Source organism: Macaca mulatta, chromosome 4, assembly GCF_049350105.2.
Source record: "Macaca mulatta isolate MMU2019108-1 chromosome 4, T2T-MMU8v2.0, whole genome shotgun sequence".
In the NCBI taxonomy this organism is placed as follows: domain Eukaryota; kingdom Metazoa; phylum Chordata; class Mammalia; order Primates; family Cercopithecidae; genus Macaca; species Macaca mulatta.
In genome coordinates, this window is record NC_133409.1 from 150,309,070 (window position 1) to 150,332,391 (window position 23,322).

Here is a 23,322-nt window from a genome sequence, read left to right on the forward strand (position 1 = left end):
CCCAGCGACGAGCCCTGCAGTGAGTAAGTAGCTGTCTCTGTGGCACCTGGCACAGGGCGTGAAGTGAAAGTTTCCCAAATTTCTGTTGAATGACCTGATGGCAGGCTGCTCAACTGTTGTGACCTCTACGGAAACTGACTCAGCATCTTCTTTGGACACATTTCGGAGCCATCTCTGAAGACCCCAAGTGTGCCACTAAATGGGGGAAAGCTAGGCAGGCAGCATGGGGAAGGCAGACCCCAGGAGAACTGTTAGAGGAAGTCAGGGACCCCGAACAGAGGGACCGGCTGAAGCCATGGCAGAAGAACATAAATTGTGAAGATTTCATGGACATTTATTGGTTCCCCAAATTAATACTTTTATAATTTCTTACACCTGTCTTTACTGCAGTCTCTAAACATAAATTGTGAAGATTTCATGGACACTTACCACTTCCCCAATCAATACTCTTGTGATTTTCTATGCCTGTATTTACTTTAATCTCTTAATGCCGTCATCTTCTTCGTAAGCTGAGGAGGATATATGCCGCCTCAGGACCCTGTGATGATTGTGTTAACTGCACAAACTGTTTGTAGAGCATGTGTGTTTGAACAATATGAAATCTGGGCACCTTGAAAAAAGAACAGGATGACACTGACGTTCAGGGAACAAGGGAGGTAACCTTAAACTGACTGCCGGTGAGCAGGACGGAACAGAGCCATATTTCTCTTCTTTCAAATGCACATAGGAGATATATCGCTGAATTCTTTTTCTCAGCAAGGAACATCCCTGAGAAAGAGAATGCACCCTGAGAGTAGGTCTATAGATGGCCCCCCTAAGGTGACCACCTTTTATGGTCGAAGCTGAAGGGATGAAATAAGCCTCAGTCTCCTGTAGCAATCCCAGACTTATTTAGGACAAGGAAATTCCCGCCTAATAAATTTTGGTCAGACAGGTTGTCCGCTCTCAAACCCTGCCTCCTGATAAGATGTTATCAATGACAATGCCTGTGGAAACTTCATTAGCAATTTTAATTTTGCCACATCCTGTGGTCCTGTGATCTCGCCCTGACTCTACTTGCTTTGTGATATTTTACTACCTTGTGAAGCATGTGATCTCTGTGACCCACACGCTGTTCGTGCACTCCTGCCCCTTTTGAAATTGCTAATAAAAACTTGCTGGTTTTACGGCTCAGGGAACATCACGGATCCTGCCGACATGTGATGTCTTCCCTGGACACCCAGCTTTAAATTTCTCTCTCTTGTACTCTTTCCCTTTATTTCTCAAACCAGCTGAGACACCTAGGAAATAGAAAAGAACATACATTAACCATCGGGAGCGGGTTGTCCCGAGAGAGAACAGCAGCTTCCTCAGAGGATTCACAAACAGCACAGTCAGACTTTTGGCTTGTTTGAAACCAGTAACTGGAAGAAGACACTACCGGACCTGAAGATCGCACAACTCTGGGAAAGTCACCTCACGCCACTGATAACAACCAAGCGTCACGAGGCTTTCAATGGCCCGGAACTCAGCCAAAATTCACAGACCTCTGAACCACCAGCAGCATGAGGACAGAGTCGGGGAGGTGTGGCTGGACAACAGCTCATGAGGCAGAAGAGCTATATCAGAGGTGTCAGCTGAGCACAAGCCCTGTCTGAGGCCGTGGTGACTGGCGACAGCCAGGCAGTGGAGGGCCTTGGAAGCTGAAGGGTGGCCTTGGCATGGACTCTGGTCCTTGGGGGGCAGGCTCTTGGGTCCCAGTTCTGCTCGGGGTGGTCCTGTGAAGCACTAGACTCCTAGCGGGTGGTCATCAGGGAGGGTCTGACGGAGCTGGACAGCCCAAGGGTCATCAGGGCTCAGAGGGTCTGAGGTTATGTCAAGCTGGCCTGCCCCAGAACTGCAATGCGGAGGGGCACTGCTCTCGGCCCTAGCAACACACACTGACGCTTTGCTGCCAAAAACCTTTAATATGCCCTGGTCCCAGGCTGTGTTCAGGAAAGCTGAGACAGCAGTGCTTCCAGCTTCATGGTTCCCAGGCTCAGGTTCCTCCCGGGGGAGGCGGGAGGGCAGCCCTCACACCTGGCACCCCTGAGTGCCATACTCCTGGAGGAAGTCGTGGAGCTGTGCGCAGGCTGCCCGCTGGCGGGTGCTCCGGCACTGGCGTTCAGAAGGCATCTCCTCGATCCAGCTATTCGAGTCCAGCAGGTACTGGGGGCTGCAGAGGGGAAAGGGACAATCAGCAGGGCTCGGGAGGATGGCAGTTGGGAACGGAGAGCACAGGCATCTGGCTTCTGAAGGGCAAGGCCTAGGTGGCGAGGCATGGGGAGCATAAGAGACTGAGGGGATCAGACGACTCACTGTCCCTCGAGGTCATAGGTGGCCCCATCCAGACCCATGATCAAATATTCTCTCCCAGGTTCCAAGCGAAGGCGGCAAGAGGCTCGAACCAGGAAGTTGCGTGTCTGATTAACAGTGGCCTTGACATCCTTGGCTGCGGGGATGACGTGCACAAAAGTGGTCAGAGGGGAAGAGAAGGTGCAGGGTGAGCCCAGGCCAGCAGCTCTGTGTAGCTCCTCTCATTCCACCTTCGCCGCCCCCACGGAGAGGTGCCACTGCCTCCCTATTTATGGCCAAGCCCAGGGCTTCTGACACGCTGAGGGGATTTTCACACTTCCAGATGGTCAGGTCCTCAGCCAGACCTCAGCCTCCCTGTCTCCCCACAGCCCTGCCCGCCTCTCGATTCGCTTCATACTGAAGTGCAGGACTTGGGTGATCTTGGTCTCAAAGAGGCGGAAAGCCGCTCTGCTGTCTTCTCGGAGAACCTTCACCTGGAAGCCTAAGAGGGGGTTAGGAGAAGGAATAAAGGTGAGTTACTTTCAGCTAAGAGGGCAGGAAGTTGGTGTCAGAGCAAAGAGGCTGCATGCTTGACCTGTAAGAGGGGCAGGCTACACCCAGAGAGGCCAAAACAGCCAGTCCCCGAGGGAGGGTCAGGCCAGGGCCTCGGTGGGAAGACTGACCGTACTCCACACGGGGGTAGTAGCAGGCAAACTTCATCCTGTAGCCATCCTCGTCCTGCAGACCCCGCTCCAGGGCGCGACGCTGGCGAGGGCACTTCCCTGAAGTCGGGGGCCCCATCAGACAGTGTGGGGGGTCCCCGGCCATCTCGCCTCCACTGCCCCGCCCCAGGCCCTCAGTCTCACCCTCAGCACACTGGCAGACTTCAGCAGAACACAAGGTGGCCAGGAGTCTGCTCTTACTTGGTGCCCCGTAAAACACAGAACATCTGCGCTCTGGAGAACACAGAGGAGTCAGGGCACGGGTCCCTCTGTTCTGCCTCCTCAGTCCCAGGGAGCCCCAGCACTTTCTGCCCCCCACACTACCCCAGTGTCCACTGTCCCACAGGAGGGCACCTATGCCACAGCTCTCCCAAACTCCAGGGTGCCCCGCAGTGCTCACCCGGGTTGTAGTAGTCGTACAGGGCTGCGCTGGCCGGCTGCACCAGCCCCACGGGAACTTCCTGCACAGCCTCAAAGCCCACGCACTCCCGGGAGGTGGGAACCTGGCCCAGCGTGGGGAGGAGAGATGAGGGACCCACTCCCTGGGCCCTGCAGCCCCCTATACTGGATTTCCTTGGCCTGGTTTTGTTTGGTTCCTGTTGGCCTTCTCTCCAGTGTCCTTCACATTCTGTTACCTTCCTACTCAGAGAACTCTCCAAGCTGCTCCGCAAGGTCTCTGGTGACTTCACTTCCCAGAGGGTGACCTTGCGCCAGTCTTCACTGCCCCAGGCCCTCAGCAGAGTCTTGCATCATGGACATGTTCTCTGTGACACTGTCCCTAAGCTAAGGGTTAGCTTCTGGAACACCCTTGGTTCTGAGCTGGTCATTTCTTACGTTCCCTCCTTCGGAACTTGCTTCCTCAGTGCTCCCCTGTGGGGGCCTCAACCACTCCCTGCCTTCCACTAAACCGCTCCAGGCTGATGATTCTCAAACTGCACTTGCAGCTCCATCTCTGCATTAGGGTTTTGGCAGGACCTGTGAGTTCTCCAAGGCACTCTGCCTGCCCCCAAACCCACTCACCCTCCTGACAGCCTCAACTTTGTCATGGATACAACTGGGTCCTCCTTTATTTGCCATAACCTAACTGCAGGTTCTGTCATCCTGCCTGACCCCCCGACTCAGGTCCCAGGCCTGACCCCTCCTCACGCCCACGGGCGCCCAGTCCACACGGTGCCGTGCCAGTGTCTCTCCTGAGCTGGGCTGCCGCGCCGTCAGCTCCCTCTCCGGGAATCTTGCTGGCTGTGTTTTCCATTGTGTTCAACCCAGATGTGTCAGCCAGGCTTCCCCAGCTGATGGGGGCTGGCCCCTCTGCACACACTGGGTAGGGGTCTCCCTGACCGACAAACAGCTGGCTAATGAAAGCCACCACACCTTTCTCACATTTTCTCCCAGAGGTTACAGTAAATGTTCAAAAAACATTTTGAAGGTCAGGCATGGTGGCTCTGGCCTGTAAACCCAGTACTTTGAAAGGCCTACGCCAGAGGATCGCTTGTGGCCAGGAGTTCAAGTCCAGCCTGGGCAACAGAGCGAGACCCTGTCTTTAATAACTAACTAAATAAAAATGTTTTGAAGGCTATAAGAGGGCTGATAACTATTTTAGCCAAATAAGGCCGTGAAAAGACAAATACAACTGTCATCTATGGCCACCATCACGTTGTAAAAGAAAATATACTTTAATATTAAAAAAAAAAAATAGGAAGTTCAACAAAAAAACAAAGGCAGCCCCTCAAGCTGAATAAAACCGGCTTTACGAAGCATCCCTCTCAAGCCCCGAGGGTCCCCGCTGACTGGCACCGGCCCCTGCCACCTGCAGGTCTGCCCCTTACTCTGCTGTGTCTCACAGGCTCACATCCTCGTCCTTCTCGCTGATGACATCAAGTCCCCAAGAGCACCGGCGGCTGACACAGCTGTCTCCTGAGAAACCTCCTAACGCACACTCAGTACACCCAGTGCCATCGAGTCCCTTCCTGCGTCACCTCTCCCCACTCACCGAGTCAAAATACAGCAGGACGTGGGGCCCCTCGGTCTCAAAGTGACTCACGTAACGGTCAGAGAGGGAGGTCAGCTGTGGAAAAGGGGAGGTGGTCACAGGTCACAGGCCCTGCACATGACAGGGCTCAGCACCGGGGCAGAGGGGGTTGCCCTGGGGTCTGACCACACCTTCTCTAGGTCAGCACGCAGGGCGTGGAATCCACTCAGGAGGGTGATGTCCGCGATGGCCATGCCAGACAGCCCCACCTTGCCGTTCCGCCTGTGGAGAGACGTGACCTGTCGTCCAGGTTCTGCCTGCGTGGGCTCCAGAAGCCCAGCCCCAGCCTGGGTCCTGCCCTCCCTCCCCTGGCCCAGGACAGCTCCCGGCGCCCACCAGATGCACACGGTGTAGTGCACCCTGGACTCCTGCTCCTCCACCACCTTGGGCGCCTCCCTCCTGCGGCGGTTCCTCCGACCCTCAAACAGCTGCAGGGGTGTCACGGGCTGCAGAGGGACACCTGGGTCGTCCCTGGCTGGAAGCTCATCGTACTCATAGTCCTCATAGTCCTCGTTTGCTTCCACTGCACAGGGAAGCATTGTGAGGAGGGCTGGGATGGCCACCTGGCTCCCTGCACCAGCCCCTGCCAGGCCCCGAGGCCTCCCAACCCCCACACTCACTCGTGTACTCGACGTGGCCTTTGACTGTCACTTCTATCTGCAGGTCCTGGCAGGTCGTGTTCTTCATGTCCAGGACATTGTAGATACGAAGGACCTGGCTCAGCAAGGGGCAGGGAGAGGACGCAGGACATTTGAGGCCACAGACCTCTCTGGTGCCATACCTAAGGGCGTCTCCCCGGGCTACGGGATTTGAGGCCTTCAGCCCCTTTTCATTCCCATCACTGCACAGGCCACACTCATGAGTGGCACCAGATTTGCCACAGGTGCCGGGTGAGACAGAAAGGTAAAGAAGCAGGCCCCTGCCCCCAGAGGCCAACACTCCAGACTGTGCTGGGAAGAGGCTGGACTGAAAAGCTCAGGAAAGGCTTCTGGCCAAGGCTTGAAGGAGGAGAAAGAGTTTGTCCTGTGGGCCAAGAAGCAGGGAAGGACGGGAAAGGCACGGGGATCTGTGTAGGCAGGATCTGTCTGGCCCGAGAGGTGAGCAGAGGCCCAGCCATGTGAGCCATGGGGAGGGGGTGTGACTTTTCCCCAAGGCTGATCTGGCTGGGGCTTGTGGAAGGTCAGTGTCACTGCCGTGTGGACAGTGGATCAGACAGGGGAGTTAAAGAGAAGTTCCAGGTAGGGAGAAGGTCGTCTTAGCACAGAATCTCGGATGCAAGCAGCAAGGGCCACAGGCAGCAGGGGAGCAGAGGAGGGGTCACTAGGGACATAAGGACAGGCTTGGGAGAGGGGCCACTAACACGGCCTCTGGAGTAGGAGCCGGGCTCCTGGCTGGCAGGGGTTCCCATCAGCCAGACAAGAGACACACAATGAAGAAGGGCTTTGGGACACGCCTCGTCTGAGATGCTGTGGGAGTGGGACGAGTGGGGCCCGTGGTCGAGGGAAGAGGCCTGGGCTGAGGAGTGGGATCCGGGGCCATCAGCACTGAGGCAGGTAAAGGAAACAACAGGTACCCAGAGACGGGGAGAGGAAGCAGGGGGAAAAACACCCAGGACGGAAGCACGGGACGCCAACCTTGAGGTGTCTGCCTCCTTCCCCGGACCATGCGCCTCTGCCCACAGGCCTCTCACTTCACACCCGTCTCCTCCGCCAGTGCCCGGCCCTGCCCCTTCCCGGGCCCTCACCTTCAGGGTTCCTTTGCTGTTTCCTCCCACCTTCACATTGATCTTGCTGCCCAAGGAAAACTTTCAGCAACAGGAAAGGGAAGGCGATGTTAGAAGGGCATAAGCAAACCTATTTTTGCGGCTCCAATAACTTGTCTCCTTCCTCAAAACAGCCCCACCTCCTCTCCCCGCCTCACATTTCCACAAAGTCTACACCAGCACGTGAATTATCTCACTTCAGCCTTCTAACAACCCTGTAGGGTAAACTCTGCATATGTTACTCTCCAAGTGAGCAAACTGAAGCTCAGAGCTCCAGGTCACACAGGCAGGAAGTCAGTCTTCCCCCAGGGACCCCAAGAAGAAGTGCTGCGGGGATTCCCCGGATGGGAGGGTGGGGACGGCTTCTGACCTGGCCACGAGGCCCAGGTGTCCTGGCTACCCCGCGAGGGAGAGGTTCACCGGGGAGTGGTTCACCTGCAGCTCCTCCTCCAGGCCGCGAATCTGGCGGTTGTTCAGCTGTAGCGCGTGGGACGTGAACCCACTGCGGCCTGTGGAGCTGAGAGTCACATTGAGTCTCCTCTCCTCGGTGGTGTGGGAGGCAATCCAGTAGGCAGACAGGGCATCCAAGGCAATCACCGTGTCCTAGGGAGGTTGGGTCAGGACTCAAGCGCTTGTTCTCAGGACTACCCACCCCCAGAGCCCGGGGGCGGCCCCTACTTGGGTACTGCGGAATCCCCCTTGGAAGCTGCCCTGACGGGTGAGCCAGGCTGCAGTCTGGTCTGCCATCTCCGCTTTGCCCTCGTGAAGCAGGAGGTGCAGCAGGGCGTAGGCTGTGGTTTCAATCCACAGGGCTGGAGCCTGGGGCATGGGGTCGGCTGGGTTGCGAGGGGCTGGCGTGGGCGACACGGCATTGCTCTGAGAACTAGTGACTGAGCCCCAGTACAGGTTATCTGGAAGTGAAGGGAAACCACAAGTAAACAGGAGGGCAGGGAGAAGAGCCTGGTCACTTGGCCCTTAGTCACTCCCTGCTGGGTTCTCCTGATTCTCCCCCAACACACCCCTGCTCACACCTTCATTCGTCCTCTGAGTCTTCATCCAGCCTCTCCCTCTGGACACACTCAGGGATCCTAAGGTCCCCTGGGCCTCAGATTCACTGCCAGGAGCCCCTCGTCCCTCACCTCCAGTCTCCTGGGCCATTGCCATGAGGTTGTTGTGGGCAACACCCCGCAGGTCCCCGGAAGCCTTGGTCAGTGTCAGGGCATAGGCCGTGATGGCAGCTGCGTGGGCACCCAGGAGCCCGGCACTCGCTTTCTCCCCCAAAAATGAGTTTGCCTTTGAGATGGAGGCTTCCTGGAAGAAAACAGGATGAAGGTCTGGGGCCTGGACTCCTGGGTTCCTGCGGAAAAAGGGGGAGAACTGGGGGCCAGCGGAGGGCAGAAACGCCACTGTCCTTACCACTCTCTGCTTCAATTCCTCTGCACCCTCGTCCTGGAAGACGGCCAGCCCATGATGAAGGGCGATGGTCACAAAGGCTGTGAGTGCCACAGTCTCATCACTGCCCACCAAACCCCCCTAGTGAGGGGAGAAAAGAAGATGTCAAACAGGAGGGGGAAGAGGCAAAGAGACTGACTCCTCCTACAGGTGCCCCTCGGGCCACCCCAGCATGCCCGCACCTGCATGTTCCTGTCTAACACTGGACAGGGGTCTTGGAACGAGCCATCAGCCTGTTGCTGGGACAGAAGCCATTTAGACGTCTCCTGCAGTTTCTCAGGCGAGCCTCCTACCTGCTCCTGGGCCAAACTCAGGACCTTCAGCACAAAGGCTGTGAGCCTGGAGGGGAGGAAGGAGGGTTGGGGATAAGGACTTGCTATGGCTACGGCCACGCCCCAGGTGCCTGGTTATTCCCCCTCCCATTGTACCAGCTCTGTCCCGCCCCTGCCCAGGACCTGACGCCCTCAGAGCCCGGCAACCCCTCCCCAAACCTCACCAGGTGCTGCTGTCCCGTGACAACCAAGCCGCATAGGAACCATCCGCCTTCCGAAACTGCTGGATCCGCATGTAGCCTGGGAGAGGAGAGGTGGCCGCTCAGGTGACACTCACCCTTCTGCTGTTTGAACCCAAGGCCATGCTCCCCATCCCCATAAGGGTTCCCTTTCTTTCCCTCTGTAGCCTCCTGGGCTGTCCATCTTCCAGTAACTGTCCTTTCCTGGCCCCCCTCCTGCTTGCCCCCACACCCAGAACCTTTCTGGATCAGATCCACAGCGTGGTCCTTGGTCTCGGGGGGCAGTGCACTCCACTGCTCTGTCTTGTCCAGGTAGCGGGAAGCAGCCAGTGTCGGAGCCAAGTAGATCATGGTTTGCTCCCCACAGCCTTGAGGAAGCTTCAAGAGGGAGGCCACGCCTCCTGGGGACAAGGCCCCCTCAGAGCCCAAAGTGTCCAATGGATCTGAGGCTACATGGGAGGGAGAGGGTGGACGTCTGAGGCTCTGCGTCAGAGGCTCACGGGGAGTGGGACCAAGCAGGGATCCACACGTCTCACATGAATCTGAAGGTGGCCACTGGGAAGGGTCTAAAGGGCACTCCCACCTGTAACCCTCACGTAGCTGTTAAAGTCCCCATCAGGGATCATATTGGGATCAGAGTTGCCAGGAATTTCCAAGGTCCGGCCTCGGTGGTCTGGGGAAATGGGGGAAGTTGGCAGCCTGTCCTGCTGTCCACATCCCCCACCACCTGTACCCACTTAGGAAACCGATGGCTGGAGGTAGAGGGCCACTCACCCAGGGGGTTGAGTTCATAGACCAGCTCCTCTGTATGGATGGCCCCTTCCTTCTGTCTCAGGGAAAACATGGTTGTGGGGTCACACAGGACTACAGCCTGCCCTGCCAGTGCAGACTCCCCCAGGACTTTGAGTTTCAACTCCAGGGACAGAGTTGGATCAGAATTGTAGAAGACGTGAGTAGACCAAGGCATTGATTTGGGTGTTGGGCCCCTGGCCTGGCCAGCAGAGACAGTGCTGAGGGTGGAGGACAAAGCTGGGGGGCCGGGGACTTGTATTCAGGGGTGCTCCATTCACCTCAATCTGCAGAACCTTAGACACGGCATCTCCCACAGGGAAGTCGAAGGACCCTCGAGCCACCACCTTCAGGGACACAGCGGCGGCTGCTGTGGGCACCACAGAGAAGGCGACAGGCCGGGCAGAGCCCGCAGGCACCAACACCTGCTGGGCCAGCCCTCCGCCCCCAGCCAGGCACAGCCCCTCCACTGGGGACACGTGGACGCTCACCTGAGGGCAGGAAAACGAGGACGGCCAGAGTCCCGGCCCGGTTAGGCTCCCCACCCCTCACTGGACCCTGGCTCCCCCAACCCCGGTATGCTCAGGCTCCCTCGGGACCTCACAGTCAGGTTTCTAGCCAGGTAGTTATAGAGGACAGGCCGCAGCTCCAGCTGCTCAAAGCGGCGGACAGACATGGGCAGGCGGAGGTGCAGGTGGAACTCGCGGAACACCCGCAGCTGGACTGGGGCGGCCACACATAGGCCTGAGGGAAGGGAAGTGTGGGTGGAAGGGCAGAGATCAGAGGGGCCATCAAAGCTTCAGGGCCACAGAAGGGAGGGAAGGGGTGACCCAGCTCTGTCTCAGTCTGCCTCTGCCCTCTGGCCCACGCCAGCTGCACCGGACTCTCTTCCTACACTAAGAGCAAAGGGAACAGGGAGCTGGGGTAGAGGGAAATGGAAGCGGGGTCACCTGAGGCCCAGACAGTGTCACCTCACCTTTGGTTTTGGACAGGCTCAGGCCGTGGATCTCCCACGTGGTCAGAGAATCGGGGAGCCACAATGTCAATCTGTGTAGGGAAAGGCAGAGAAGCTCCGTCACACCCTGGGCTGGCCCCCACACACAGCGCAGAGACAAGGCTGGGCCCGCAAACACTCTCACATTTGAAAGCGGTCCACTGTTTCCACTCTCCAGAGCCAGTTCTCTGGGAAGAAGCTGCGCACGGGAATGTCATCCTCATCAATCAGGTCCTCCTCCTGCAGGATCTCCAGGGCTGGGGAACCACAGTGGATGGGAGTGAGGAGGGGGCCGTTCTGCCTTTCCAAGCAGCGCCACCTGTGCCCTAGCCCCACCCAGCCCCTCACCTCGTTGGAGGCCCACCTGGCCCCTGGTCCTGTTCTTCTTGCGCAGACTCTCAGCAAATTGGCAGCAGGACAGGAAGGGCTCCCGGCAGTCCGGCTGCTGCACTCGGGCTGCCCGCTGCTCGCAGGAACGCCTCATGGGCAGACGTGTCACCCCATCCTGGCAGCAGCGCTTGGCTGTTGGGGAAGTATACTGACCCACTGCAGGGCCAGGTGGGGGTGAGCACGAGGGGACAAAAGGGACATACACCTCAGCCCCCGCCCAGACCCCTTGAGACCAGCAACATAAGAGAGGCTGGTGGAGAGAGCTGCCCACCTTTCCACTTGTAATCCCGGAATTCGGATCTCTGGCCCCAAATACCACACATTGGTTCAGCAAGGAGGCGAGGGGCAGAGAGGCAGACACCCAACCTTGATCCCACGTGGAGAGCCCAAGCTGCTGCCTAGGCACCCACAACTCACATTTCTCATTAATCGCCTTTTGGAAGTTTACGTTTCTCTTTCTCCGGGTTGTCTTCTCCTTGGGACAGCCCAGTCCTGGTAGAGGGCAAGGCTGCAGTCCAGCCGTCAGGCACTCGGCCTCCTCCCCTCCCCGCCTTCCCCTGCCCAGCCCTTCCTGCCCGACTCTTCCTACCTGGCTCCCTCGGGCCCTTCCTCCTTCCTTATCTTCCTGCCACCCACTCCCCTTCCTTCTCTGTTCTCACTCTTTCTGGAGAAGGTCCATTGTTCTCCATCAGAAAAGGCCAGGCCCGCTGCCTGGAACACCTGAAGGGCACTGTCCCCACCCCCAGGACCACAGCCGAGATCATAGCTGTTCATAACTTCAAAGACCTGCAAGAAGAGGCAGGAATGCTAGGAGCCAAGCATGGCTGATGGGGCAGGACCGAGCACTTGGCACAGGTGAGAGGGCAGCGCATGGAGGGATAGGAAAGGATACAGAGCGAGAAGATGGAGACCACAGGGACAAGTGGGGAAGAGCCTGGGGGAGCCCCAGTGGGATCCAGGGGCTGCGCCCAGGGCTCAGGGCAGCAGGGGGATGAGCCACGGAGGGGTGGGAGGGCTGGGGAGAGGATCTGGACAAACCTTGCCCATATTGAGGGGCTTGTGGGACTTGCTGCCTGCAGCATACAGAGCTGTGTCCAAGGCTCCCAGCGCCACCAGGGCTGGGGAGTCAGTTTCTAAGTGGAGCTTCACGGACTCCCCGTTCCGGTATTCCTTGGCACCATCCACACTGAGCTCCAGCTGGCAGGGGCCGAAGGTGGGCGTGGTCAGAGAGAGAGAGCTTCCTTCAGTCCCAGTATCGTCACTGCCCCCCAAGCTAAATCCATGCCCTGTTGGCAATCACCCTGTCCTCAATCCCCTCAGCACAAGTGCCATCTCGCCTGATCCCAGTCACCTTGCCCTCGCAGGCCCCAGCCTGGACATCCACTCGCAGGGAGTTGGCCACTGGGCGGTCTCCATGGTAGTAGAAGGCCACAAAGTAGAAGGAGGGTGCCAGGTGATGGTCCACAAACACGGAGACCGAGGTCACGGTCCTCTTGGGCTCTCGATTCATGAACACGATCTGCCCTCGGGATAGGATCTGGGGCAGGAAGGGGAGGGACAAGAGTGGTTGCCTCTTCATGGGACAGCCCCAGCCTTGAACCCCCCAGCCCCACACAGAGGGCTCTTCCCTGCACCCCAGTCCTCCTCCACTCCCCAGCTCATGCACACCATGTAGTAGTAATGAGAAAAGGTGGCCCCACTGCCCACGGCTCGCAAGTTCAGGTTCAGAGTGTCCCCAACACGAGGAGGTCGAGAATCCGGCCGCTCAATAGACAGAAACCCGGGGCCTCCTGAAGGTGGGGCTGCCACAGTGAGCCTGGCTATGGCTGGATAGGGGGAGCCTGCAGATACCTGGAGAGAGGGGCAGGTGCAGATAGGGTAGTAGCTCAGAGCCAGGTACCCCACTTTCCCCCCAAATCAAGCCATGGATCCTCGGGACCCCAGCTCACCCTCCTCCCCTTCCCCCACCATCTCCCAGGGGTCCGAGGAGTCCTACCGAGAGCTGCAGCTCTGAGATGGTCTGAGGGATAATGATTGGAATGCTGACTTGGCCGCTGCCATCTGTGTTTTGTTGAATGTTCTGGACTTCAGGAACAGACCCTGGAGAAGACACTGTGGCAGAAACTTTGACAGGAATGCCAGAAGCTGGGGAGCCTGACATCTCACGGACCAAGGCCTAGGCAGGTAAAAGAGGGCAGGCAAAAGAGAGTTGTCAGACCCTGAGCCCTCCTAAGTACCACCCCCTCCCTACTCATCCTTCCCCTCTGGAAGAAACCTGCAGCAGGAAAGGGGCCCCAGGCACAAGGTGTCGCTTGGTCTTGCTAAGATCCAAGGAGAAGGGAGATGACACAAAAGACCAGGATGTGAGCTCTGCCTCCTCCATCTCCCCACCTGCAAAACAAAGGACAGAGAGAGGTGGGGGACAGAGCCCAAGAAGAGAGGGACAGGAGGATAAATGGTGAGTGGCTTGAATGGTTCCCTCCCACAAAACAATGAGCTCCCAGGGCGCAAGCCACCATATTCCTGTCTGTGTTGGGAAAAGGACTTGTCGGGTATCTGTATAAACTGGCCATAAGAATATGGGAGAATAAGTTGTGGAAAGCCACAAGAGGCCTCTGAGGAGAAAAGTTTCCTAATTGCCATGCTCAGAGCAAGACCTGCTCTCTTATCTGTAAATACTGTGTTCAAGGAGAAAGACCCTCCTTTGAAGCATTGGAATATGGACAGATGTGCAGGCTCCTAATTAGGCCTGCTGCCACTAGCTACTCTCTGATGAGTTAAAGATATGCTGTTTGAGCACAAAGGAGATTCATTTAAACTGCTATTGCCATAGATTATGCCTGTGAGGCACTGCTATCTTTTCACTGTTGTGCCCTGAACATCTTCTTCTTAGATCTAAATGATTGTACTCAATAAATAGTGTGGAGACCAGAGCTCTGAGCCTTTTGCAGTCTCCATTTTGCAATTGGCCCCCTGGCCCCTACTCTTTATGAACTCTTAACCTGTCTCTTCTCATTCCTTTGTCACCACTGGACTTCCGGTACCCTATGGGTGGTGTTGAGGCTGGTCCCCAACATTGTGGCGCCCAACGTGGGGTCCAAAAGAATTCAGTGAAGAAACGCTCAAGCGTATAAAACAGAGGACCAACGAACAAAGGACTCCTAAGGACATAAAAGTTTTAACCTCTACAGGTAAGCAGGACAACCAGAGAAAGCTAGGGACACAATGCGAAAAACTGCAAGTAAGTACATCACGTATTTGAGCTTGCTACGGCAGCTCTTGAAGCGTGGTGGGGTAAAAGTTGATACAGAAAATCTTATGGATTTGTTTCATGCTATGGAACAATTTTGCCCTTGGTTCCCGAAACAGAAAATTTTGAAATTAAAAAAGTAAAAAAGAATTGGAAAGGACCTTAAAAGAGCATATAGTGAAGGAAAGGAAATTCCTTTGTCTGTTTAGTCAGTTTGGTCATTGGTGTGTGCAGCACTGTAGCCTTTTCAGAAAGAAAATTAGGCTGAGTCAGAGGAGGAGAGAGAGGAGTTTGATAATCAGAACTCTGAACCACCTCTACCTAGTACTAACAAAAAGGAGAGTCTGAAGGTGATTTATGCCAATTTCCCCAGTCTCCCTAAACCTGCTCAAAAAATTGTTCAGCCCATGGTTCCTCTAAAGGAATGTCCAGAATGGCCACCTCCTCCTCAGCCAAGTGAGTGCACGGGGAGGGAGCCCGAGACTCAGCTCACCAAGACTCAGCTCACCTCTCCCTTTATTGCCCGACCCCACAGTTCATTATGGAGACAGGGCAATTCAGGTCTGCCCTGCAGTTCATTACGGTGAAGGAGCAATTTCCCTTAAAATGGATGACCCAGCGCCCGTTTGGGTCGAACAGTGGCCTCTTCCTAAGGAAAAGTTGGGGGTGCTTTATAAAATAGTTAAACTACTTTTAAAAAGGATATATTTCACCCACTTTCTCTCCTTGGAATTCCCTAGTATTTGTAATTAAGAAAAAGTCCGGTAGATGGCCCATGCTGACCGACTTGCCAGCAGTCAACGCTGTAATTGAACCGATGGGAGCTTTACAACCCTGGCTCCCATCCCCCACTATGCTCCCTAAAGACTGGCCACTTGTTATTATAGATTTAAAAGACTGCTTCTTAACAATTCCTTTAGCAGAGGCAGATTTCAAAAAATTTGCCTTTACCATCTCTGCCATTAATAACAAAAAACCTGCATCCAAATATCGTTGGAAAGTTTTGCCCCAGGGTATGTTAAACAGTCCCAAAATTTGTCAAACTTTTGTAGGCAGAACTATCCAGCCTGTTAGAGATCAATTTCCAGATTTGTGCAGCAAAAAATAGAGACCAACTTATTCAATGTTATTCATGTTTGTAAAAAATTACAAATGCTGAATTACTTACAGCACCTGACAAAATTCAAATAACCACTCCTTTTCAGTATTTGAAAATACAAGTACAGGATAGAGCTATGAAGCCTCAAAAGGTTCAAATTAGAAGGGATCCTTTCAAAACCTTAAATAATTTTCAAAAATTATTAGAAGATATTAATTGGATTTGGCCCACTTTAACAATTCCTACTTATGCTATGTCTAATCTTTTCTCAATATTGAGGGGAGATTCCAACTTACACAGTAAAAGAGAACTAACACCCAAGGCCATGAAAGAGTTATGAGTAATTGAAAAAAAAATTCAGCAAGCCCAGGTCTGTAGGATTGTCTCAGACTTGCCTTTACAATTCATTGTGTTCCCTACTTCACACTCCCCAATGGGGGTTATTGTTCAAAATGATGATTTAGTTAAATGGTCCTTTTTGCCACATAATACCATAAAAGCACTTACAGTATACTTAAATCAGATGGCAATTCTAATTGGACAGGCTCATATACGAATTATTAAACTTTGTGGCACTGAGCCCAATAAAATTATAGTTCCAATAAATAAAAATCAGGTTAAACAGGCATTTATTAACTCAGTTACATGACAATTTAACAAAATTTGTTGGATGTATTAATAATCATTATCACAAAAATAACACTTTCCAGTTCTTAAAATTAACTACATGGATTCTTCCAAAAATTACTTGTGATGCCCCTTTGGAAGGAGCCATAGCTGTTTTTACTGGTGGGTCTGGTAGACATGAAAAAGCAACAGTCTGGTGGAGACCACATAATCCAATCACTTGATCTGAATTTACTAACATTCAGAGAACTAAGGTTATTCTGTTTATTTATTTAAAAACTTTTACAGCCTTAAGTTTGCTCTGGAGCCCACTGTGTGCGCTCTTTTTCTTCAACTTCAGCAATTACTAGACCAAGGTACACATCCTATTTTTATTACACACATTCGAGTCCACACTTCTCTGCCTGGCCCATTGGCTTATGGCAATAATCAAGCAGACCTTCAGGTTATGACATCACTGATTGACCAAGCCACCCAATCACATCAATTTTTCAGCAAAATTGGAGAAACTTATCTAAATAATTTCAACTTACACAGAGGCTGGCTAAACAAATTATCCTACAATGCCCAGATTACCAGCTCACAGTCACATCCCCTCCTCCAACAGGTATTAACACTAAAGAATTTGAACCTAATCAGTTGTGGCAAACAGATGTTAAACACATCCCTAAATTTTAAAAACTAAAATACGTACATATATCAATTGTTACCAACACTCATCTAATTATTACACATTTTAAAAAATAATAATAAAGTTAAAAAAAACTAAAAAAGACAAAAATCAAAAAATAAATAAATAAATAAAAGTAAAAAATTTTTAAAAGTTATAAAAATGTATCTTTAGTAAAAAAATTATAAAACATGAAAAGACAAGCCGGGCGCAGTGGCTCACGCCTGTAATCCTAGCACTTTGGGAGGCCGAGGCAGGCAGATTACAAGGTCAGGAGACCGAGACCATCCTGGCTAACACGGTGAAACCCCGTCTCTACTAAAAACACCAAAAATTATCCAGGCGTGGTGGCAGGCACCTGTAGTCCTAGTTACTCGGGAGGCTGAGGCAGGAGAATTGCGAGAACTCAGGAGGCGGAGCTTGCAGTGAGCGAGATCGTGTCACTGCACTCCGGCCTGGGTGACAGAGCGAGACTCCGTCCCCCCTCCCCCCAAAAAAAAACCATAAAAAGACATGTTAAAAATTGTCTGTAAAAGTCATAAAAAATTTTATAAAAATTTATACAAAAACGGTTGTATAATTTATATTTTAAAGGTCTAAACAAGTTTTAAAATGATAATTGTAAAAAATTCTGGTGTTAACATGTTTACTAAAGTTAGAAAGGTATCCAGTTTTTCTATAAACTAAACATTAACAAAAACACAAGTTTTTCTTAAAATAGTAACCTGCTCTTTAAAAATTGTAAAGAGTCTCTTAACACAGACACCACCCCTAAAATTTCCAGTACCAGCCTAAAGACTACGTCCTCATCAAAGGATAAAAAAGTTTAAAATTAAAAAAAATTCGAGCCAGCCTAAAAAAGACCCTACAGGAACTACAGCCTCAACAATACGACTTCCACAAACAACACAGGCCCCAGACATTATACTAAAATAAAGAAAGTCTAAGCCAAATAATTTATTCATTTTTAATTCTCTCACTTTGCCTACTACCTATACCTGCTACACTCTATTAAGTTCATACCTTAAATCCACCTTTCTTCTGCCCTGCTACTTTAACGAACACCCCCTTCTCAGTTTCTAAGAACTGCTTAGCTGAAATAAATTAACATACCCCAGTGGCATTCCTCATTAATAACATATAGTAAACTAAGATGCCAAGTAACACTACAGGTCACTCTTTAACTAAAAAAAAATGTTACTAATTATACTCATGTTTGTCTTCTGTTATTTACTAATCCTAGAACACCAAGCCAAAATAAAAACAGTGACCTCCTCACCTAACAAACCTGTGGCTACAACTGCCCAAAATTATACCTATTGGGCATATGTCTCATTCCTCCCTTTAATTAGGCCTGTCACATGGTTAAAACCCCCAGTTGAGGTTTATGTTAATAATAGTGTTTGGATGCCTAAGCCTACAAATACTCATAGGCCCTCTCACCCAAAGAAAAAAAATGTTAATAAATGTGTCCATAGGTTATTAGTTTCCCCCTCTTTACATAAGGCCAACTATCGGTTGCCTAAAAGGCTACCGACAACATTGACTAGTTAAAATTCCAGGTCATAATCAAAGACCAGTATCCTATCATTTATTTTCTGGATGGAGCCTGGATCATTCACAGAGTTCAATTCAATTAAAACAGTTTAAGCCCCCAAAAAAGAGGTGCTGACAACCTCAACAATGGACAAGGAATTTTAAAATATTAATTTTTAAAAATTACATATCTGATCACACTATGGTACTACAAAATAATTCCTATGAAATTATCATTATTTGGTCCCCTAAGGGGACCTTTACAGTTAATTGTACCAATCAAAATAATAAATACAAGACAAAACTAAAACAGAAACTATACTATCAAAAAGATAACACTACTTACACTGAAAAATATGCTCATTTTCCCATAATTTGGATCAATTTTAGTACGGCCAGCCCACATCCTAAAATAATTAATCCAATAATAGGCCCTAAACACTCCAAATTATGAAAGTTAATAATGGCCCAATTTCATATTTAAGTTTAGAAAAAACTATATTATCTTTAAAAAAAGGTTAAAAACTTCAATTTGTGTATCAGTTTTCTTCCAACCAAACGGTGACCATTTGGAGTTGTATCAACCCTCCTTTTCTGTTAATGGTCAAAAATATTGATATTCGACCTAATTCGCAAACTATGACTTGTCAAAACTGTCACCTTTTCACCTGTATTAGTTCCACATTCAGTGTAAAAACATCTGTGTTACTGATAAAAACTAAAAAAGGAGTTTTGATACCGGTTTCCCTCAATAGACCTTAGAAAGCCTCTCCTTCCATTCATATCGTCACAAATATGTTTTTTTAAAAAAAAGTATTTACCAAAACAAAGAGATTTATTTTTACCCTTATAACAGTCATTATGGGCCTTCTTGCAGTCACAGCTACTGCTGTGGCTGCTGGAATTGCTTTACACTCCTCTGTTCAAACTACAAAATATGTAAATAGTTAACAAAAAAATTCCTCAAAATTGTGGAATTCTCAGACCCAAACAGACCAACAACTTACAAATCAAATAAATGATCTCAGACAGTTTTTTTGTTTTTGTTTTTGTTTTTTCAGATGGAGTCTGGCTCTGTTGCCCAGGCTGGAGTGCAGTGGCCGGATCTCAGCTCACTGCAAGCTCCGCCTCCCAGGTTTACGCCATTCTCCTGCCTCAGCCTCCCGAGTAGCTGGGACTACAGGCGCCCGCCACCTCGCCTGGCTTGTTTTTTGTATTTTTTTAGTAGATACGGGGTTTCACTGTGTTAGCCAGGATAGTCTCGATCTCCTGACCTCGTGATCCGCCCGTCTCGGCCTCCCAAAGTGCTGGGATTACAGGCTTGAGCCACCGCGCCCGGCCCAGACTGTTATTTAAATGGAAGATTGTACAATAAACTTGAAACATCAATTACAAATACAATGTAATTGAAATACTTCTAATTTCTACATAACTCCTCATTTGTATACTACTACTAAACATCATTTAAAAATAGTTAGACATAATCTAAAAGAAAGAAATAAAACTTCAACATTAAATATAACCAAATTTTCAAAAAGCAGGTTTTTAAAGCATCTCAGGCTCATGTAACTCTCCTGCCTGAAACTGACATTCTCACTGGACCTACTGATAGACTTTCAAACGGAAATCCTCTTAAATGGATTAAGACCATTAAAGGATCAACTACTGCAAATTTTACTTCAATGTGTATCTGTTTATACTGTTTACTTTTAGTCTACAGATGCAAAAGATGCTTCTGAAAACAGACCAAATACCACAAATAAGCCATAATAGCAATAGCAGTTTAAAAAATAAAAAGGGGGGGTGCATTTGGGAAAAGGACTTGTGAGGTGCCTGTATAAACTGGCCATAAAAATATAGGACAATAAGTTGTGGAAAGCCACAAGAGGCCTCTCAGGAGAAAAGTCTCCTAATTGCCATCATGTTCCCATGCTCTGAGTGAGACACGCTCTCTTATCTGTAAACACTGTGTTCAAGAAGAAAGACCCTCCTTTGAAGCATTGGAATGTGGACAGAAGTGCAGGCTCCTAGTTAAGCCCACGTCCACTAGCTACTCTCCAATAAGTTAAAGACATGCTGTTTGAGCACAAAAGAGATTCATTTAAACCTCTATTGCTATACATGCACTGCCACCCTTTCACTGTTTCGCCCTGAACATCTGCTTCTTAGATCTAAGTGATTGTACTCAATAAATAGTGTGGAGACCAGAGCTCTGGGCCTTTTGCAGCCTCCATTTTGCAACTGGCCCCCTGGCCCCCACTCTTTGTGAACTCTTAACCTGTATCTTCTCATTCCTTTGTCACCACCAGACCTCAGGTACCCTACAGGTGGTGTTGAGGCTCATCTCCAACCTGTCTGTGCATGCTGGGGCCCAGCACAGGACATTGAACAACACATGTCCACTGGAGGAGTGAATGAATAGCAGAACAAGGAAATAAATACACAAACTGAGCCAGGGAAAAGGGCCGAGTCACAGAGACAGAGTGGGAGAGAGACCAGGTCTCCTGGGTGTTTCCTGGTTTTGAGTCTGAGACGAGGTGGGAGAAGTGGCATGGTGTTGGTGCTGGAGGACAGAGGGTTAGCTCAGAGGTCAGAGGCGAGGTCTGGGGTTACAATAAGGGAAAGTCACCCACCTGGAGACTCAATGATGGCTGCAGCAACGTAGAGGCGTAGCCCCAGGAGGTCAGTCATGCCCATATTCAGCTTCCCCAGGGCATCCTGGAACTCTGCCTTTGAGAAGGAAATGTGGCTCTGTCCATTCACCAGCTGGGGCATAGAAAGAAACAGGACATATGATGGTGACTGAGTCTCACCTCCCTTGCCCCTTCCCCTCCCCAGCCCCTATTCTCCTTCCTACCTTGGTCTGACTCTCCAGCCCCCGAAGGAAAGTCTTCTTACTATCCTCATCTAGGAGCCCAAAGCGCACATATGCCACCCCCTGCACTGGCTTCCCATAGATGTACCTGTCGTGACAGAGAGAAGAGGGTGGGCCAAGGGCTGGGGGGAATAATGGCCTGAGGGCAGGGAAGCAGGAGCCCATTCATATTGAGTAGGGAGCAGGACACAGTGCTGGCGGGCAGAGGTGGGGAGGGAGGTATTACCTGGCCTGGATGTCTAACTGGATTTCATCAAGATGGCCTGGCACCATCAGGATGTAGGGCTTTCCAGGGGTGATCTTCACCTCAAAGTTGGGAAGGACTGACCCAGGGTGAAGGGATAGGCAGGTCAGACTCTAGTTCAAAGAATCCCCTCCACCCAGGGCTGTGGCACCCATCTCTCCCTGCCCTGAGCTGCACCCACTATGTTTCCTCCCACCCTTATTTCCTTCAGGAAAGCAGTTGCCTGTCCCTCCAGTTTCCAGCTCTCACCATATTTCTTCACCTCAAACTGGGTGCTGCTATTGGATTCCAGGCCATCTGAGAATCGGGCTGAGATCTTCCAGGTCCCTGGCCTGAGAATGGACAAGGAAGGGACTCAGCCCATCTGTGCAGTGGGGCACGGAGAGCCAGAGGCCTGCTTCCCTGGGCAGAGGACTGTGGGGGTTAACCAGAGGCTCAGGAGGCTGAGGGCCAGGGCATCCCGGGACGTGCCTCTGTGTGGGAGGTGGAGAGCCTAACAGGAATTGGGGTGGTGTAGCTTGGGGACAGCCCCCACATTGGGAGAGCTCACTCTGAGATGTCTGGGATCACAAAGTCATCCTGGAAGATGGACGAGGGCAGGTACACGTCCTTCTTCCGCACGCGGAGGCCGTGAGAGTTCTGCAAGGGGAGAAGTGGTCACAGGCAGGAGGTCACATCAGTGGCCAGGATCAGGAAGGCCAGAGGTCGGGGACTCACCTCCACCGTGACTGTGATGGTGTCAGTGCTCGGGCGCATCTTTTGATCCAGAGCAAAGACCCGGTACCGAACTGGGAGAGGAGGGGGAGAGAGGTGAGCAGGGATCCATGTGCAAGGGGAGAGTGGGTCCAACTCCACAGAGGGAGTGGGGGACAAATATTTCCTAAGCAGCCCTCCCATGTGGCACTTTCTTTCCGGTTATCTCACTTAGGGGGCACCAAACTCATCCTGACAGGGCTTGGAGGGGGTTCAATGTTGAGGACCTGGGGCTGAGACTCACCCCGCTGGCCAGGGTTGTAAATGGGCTGGTCCGTCTGCAAAAAGAGGTGCCCCCGGCGAGAGGAGAAGAGCAGGTTGACGCCCTGGATGTTCGTCTTTCTGGACAGAGAGTCCTTTAGCCATGGCGACTGGGCCACCAGCTGGACCTCAGGGCCTCTGAGGAGTTGATGGAGGCCACAGCTCTTCACATCTTTTAAGGGCACCTGTCAGGAGAGGGAGACGGAGCGGGTCACAGAGCAAGAGAGAGCTGGCCAAAAAGGACAGAGACCAAGGGAGAAACACAGAAGGAGAATGCGAGGCTGGGAAGACAGGAGGAGAGGAGGCCGGTGGGAAGATGAAGACACTTACAGGACAGAGGGGAACAGGGCGGGAGCCCCACAAGCAGCAGGAGGGCGTGGGGTCTAGTTACCTGGAGACTGAGGAGTGCGAAGTCTCTGTCTGAGCTAAGGGTGAAGTCCACCTTTGGGGAGCAGGGGACATTATTATGAGATGGGTTTCGCAGGAACACTGATCCTTTCACTACCTGTCCTCGGGGCACATCCTGGAGCTGCACCCCCACCGATAGGGGGACCCCCAGATGAACCACAGAAGGAGAGAACAAGAGCAACCTGGGGAGAACAGACAGGATCAGCAGTCAGACTTGGCTCTGACCCTCCAACCCTGCTCTCCCTCACTCCTGAATCGGGTCCTGTTGCCAGCCCTGCCCCAATCCAAGCACCCAGCATCCCGCCTCCAGGACCTGGGCTTCTGCAGAGACAAGGTGAAGAAGCTGGATGCCCAGATCAGCCCCCAGAGGAGCCTCATGGCTGGAGGATGCAAGAGGGGTTAGATCCGTCTGTCTGTCTGCTACCTTCTGGCCAAGCTAGGGCTTGGGGCAGAGTTGACTCTGGACCTTGCTCCTCCCCCAGCCCAGCTAAGCTGGGAAACCACGTGACAGCCAAGAACTGCAACTGGCCTCAGGCCCAGTGTTGTGGGGGCGCCCCGGACACCTGGGTCTCCAGGGGAATCTCTGAATCTTGGCCCAGAAATAACCTTGTCCTTCCCTGTTAACCCCTCATTCCAG

The 23,322-nt window shown here is 51.9% G+C and overlaps 1 protein-coding gene across 9 annotated transcripts; it reads right to left on the reverse strand.

Annotated features, from left to right (window-relative positions):
• Window positions 1-1,926: 1,926 nt before the first annotated feature.
• On the reverse strand, window positions 1,927-23,114 carry LOC721200 (complement C4-A). Of its 9 annotated transcripts, none has more exons than XR_013416579.1 (41): window positions 22,999-23,114; window positions 22,669-22,867; window positions 22,261-22,462; window positions 21,981-22,051; window positions 21,814-21,902; window positions 21,513-21,595; window positions 21,246-21,342; window positions 21,002-21,107; window positions 20,778-20,910; window positions 13,238-13,353; window positions 12,959-13,138; window positions 12,631-12,813; window positions 12,314-12,499; window positions 12,001-12,159; window positions 11,622-11,748; window positions 11,380-11,454; window positions 10,921-11,118; window positions 10,718-10,829; window positions 10,555-10,625; window positions 10,183-10,322; window positions 9,860-10,069; window positions 9,564-9,615; window positions 9,373-9,462; window positions 9,029-9,238; window positions 8,775-8,850; window positions 8,461-8,617; window positions 8,243-8,359; window positions 7,966-8,137; window positions 7,505-7,737; window positions 7,262-7,429; window positions 6,809-6,868; window positions 5,685-5,778; window positions 5,401-5,587; window positions 5,196-5,286; window positions 4,980-5,100; window positions 3,436-3,594; window positions 3,180-3,269; window positions 2,997-3,095; window positions 2,732-2,815; window positions 2,338-2,470; window positions 1,927-2,194 (listed from the first exon to the last, which is right to left on the reverse strand). XR_013416579.1 is itself a non-coding variant. In XM_015136026.3 (41 exons), exons 1-41 carry the CDS (start codon window positions 23,061-23,063, stop codon window positions 2,053-2,055), a joined length of 5,235 nt encoding a protein of 1,744 aa, XP_014991512.3. In that variant the 5' UTR covers window positions 23,064-23,114; the 3' UTR covers window positions 1,927-2,052. The 9 variants fall into 9 exon arrangements, 8 of the variants coding, with proteins under 8 accessions (XP_014991512.3, XP_077856475.1, XP_077856474.1 ...); XM_015136026.3 differs by having other exon boundaries at window positions 3,436-3,538; window positions 5,026-5,100; XM_078000349.1 differs by having other exon boundaries at window positions 3,436-3,538; window positions 5,026-5,100; window positions 9,373-9,488; window positions 9,536-9,615.
• Between the last annotated feature and the right edge of the window lie 208 nt (window positions 23,115-23,322).

Bases quoted from the DNA above. Each gene is read 5' to 3' on its own strand.
- LOC721200 (XM_078000347.1), bottom strand. From the start codon at position 23,063: ATGAGGCTCCTCTGGGGGCTGATCTGGGCATCCAGCTTCTTCACCTTG. The intron at 22,463-22,668 runs GTAACTAGACCC...CTCTCCTGACAG, and splicing joins TCGCACTCCTCAGTCTCCAG to GTGCCCTTAAAAGATGTGAA. The intron at 10,626-10,717 runs GTGAGAGTGTTT...TTCCCTACACAG, and splicing joins ACAGTGGACCGCTTTCAAAT to ATTGACATTGTGGCTCCCCG.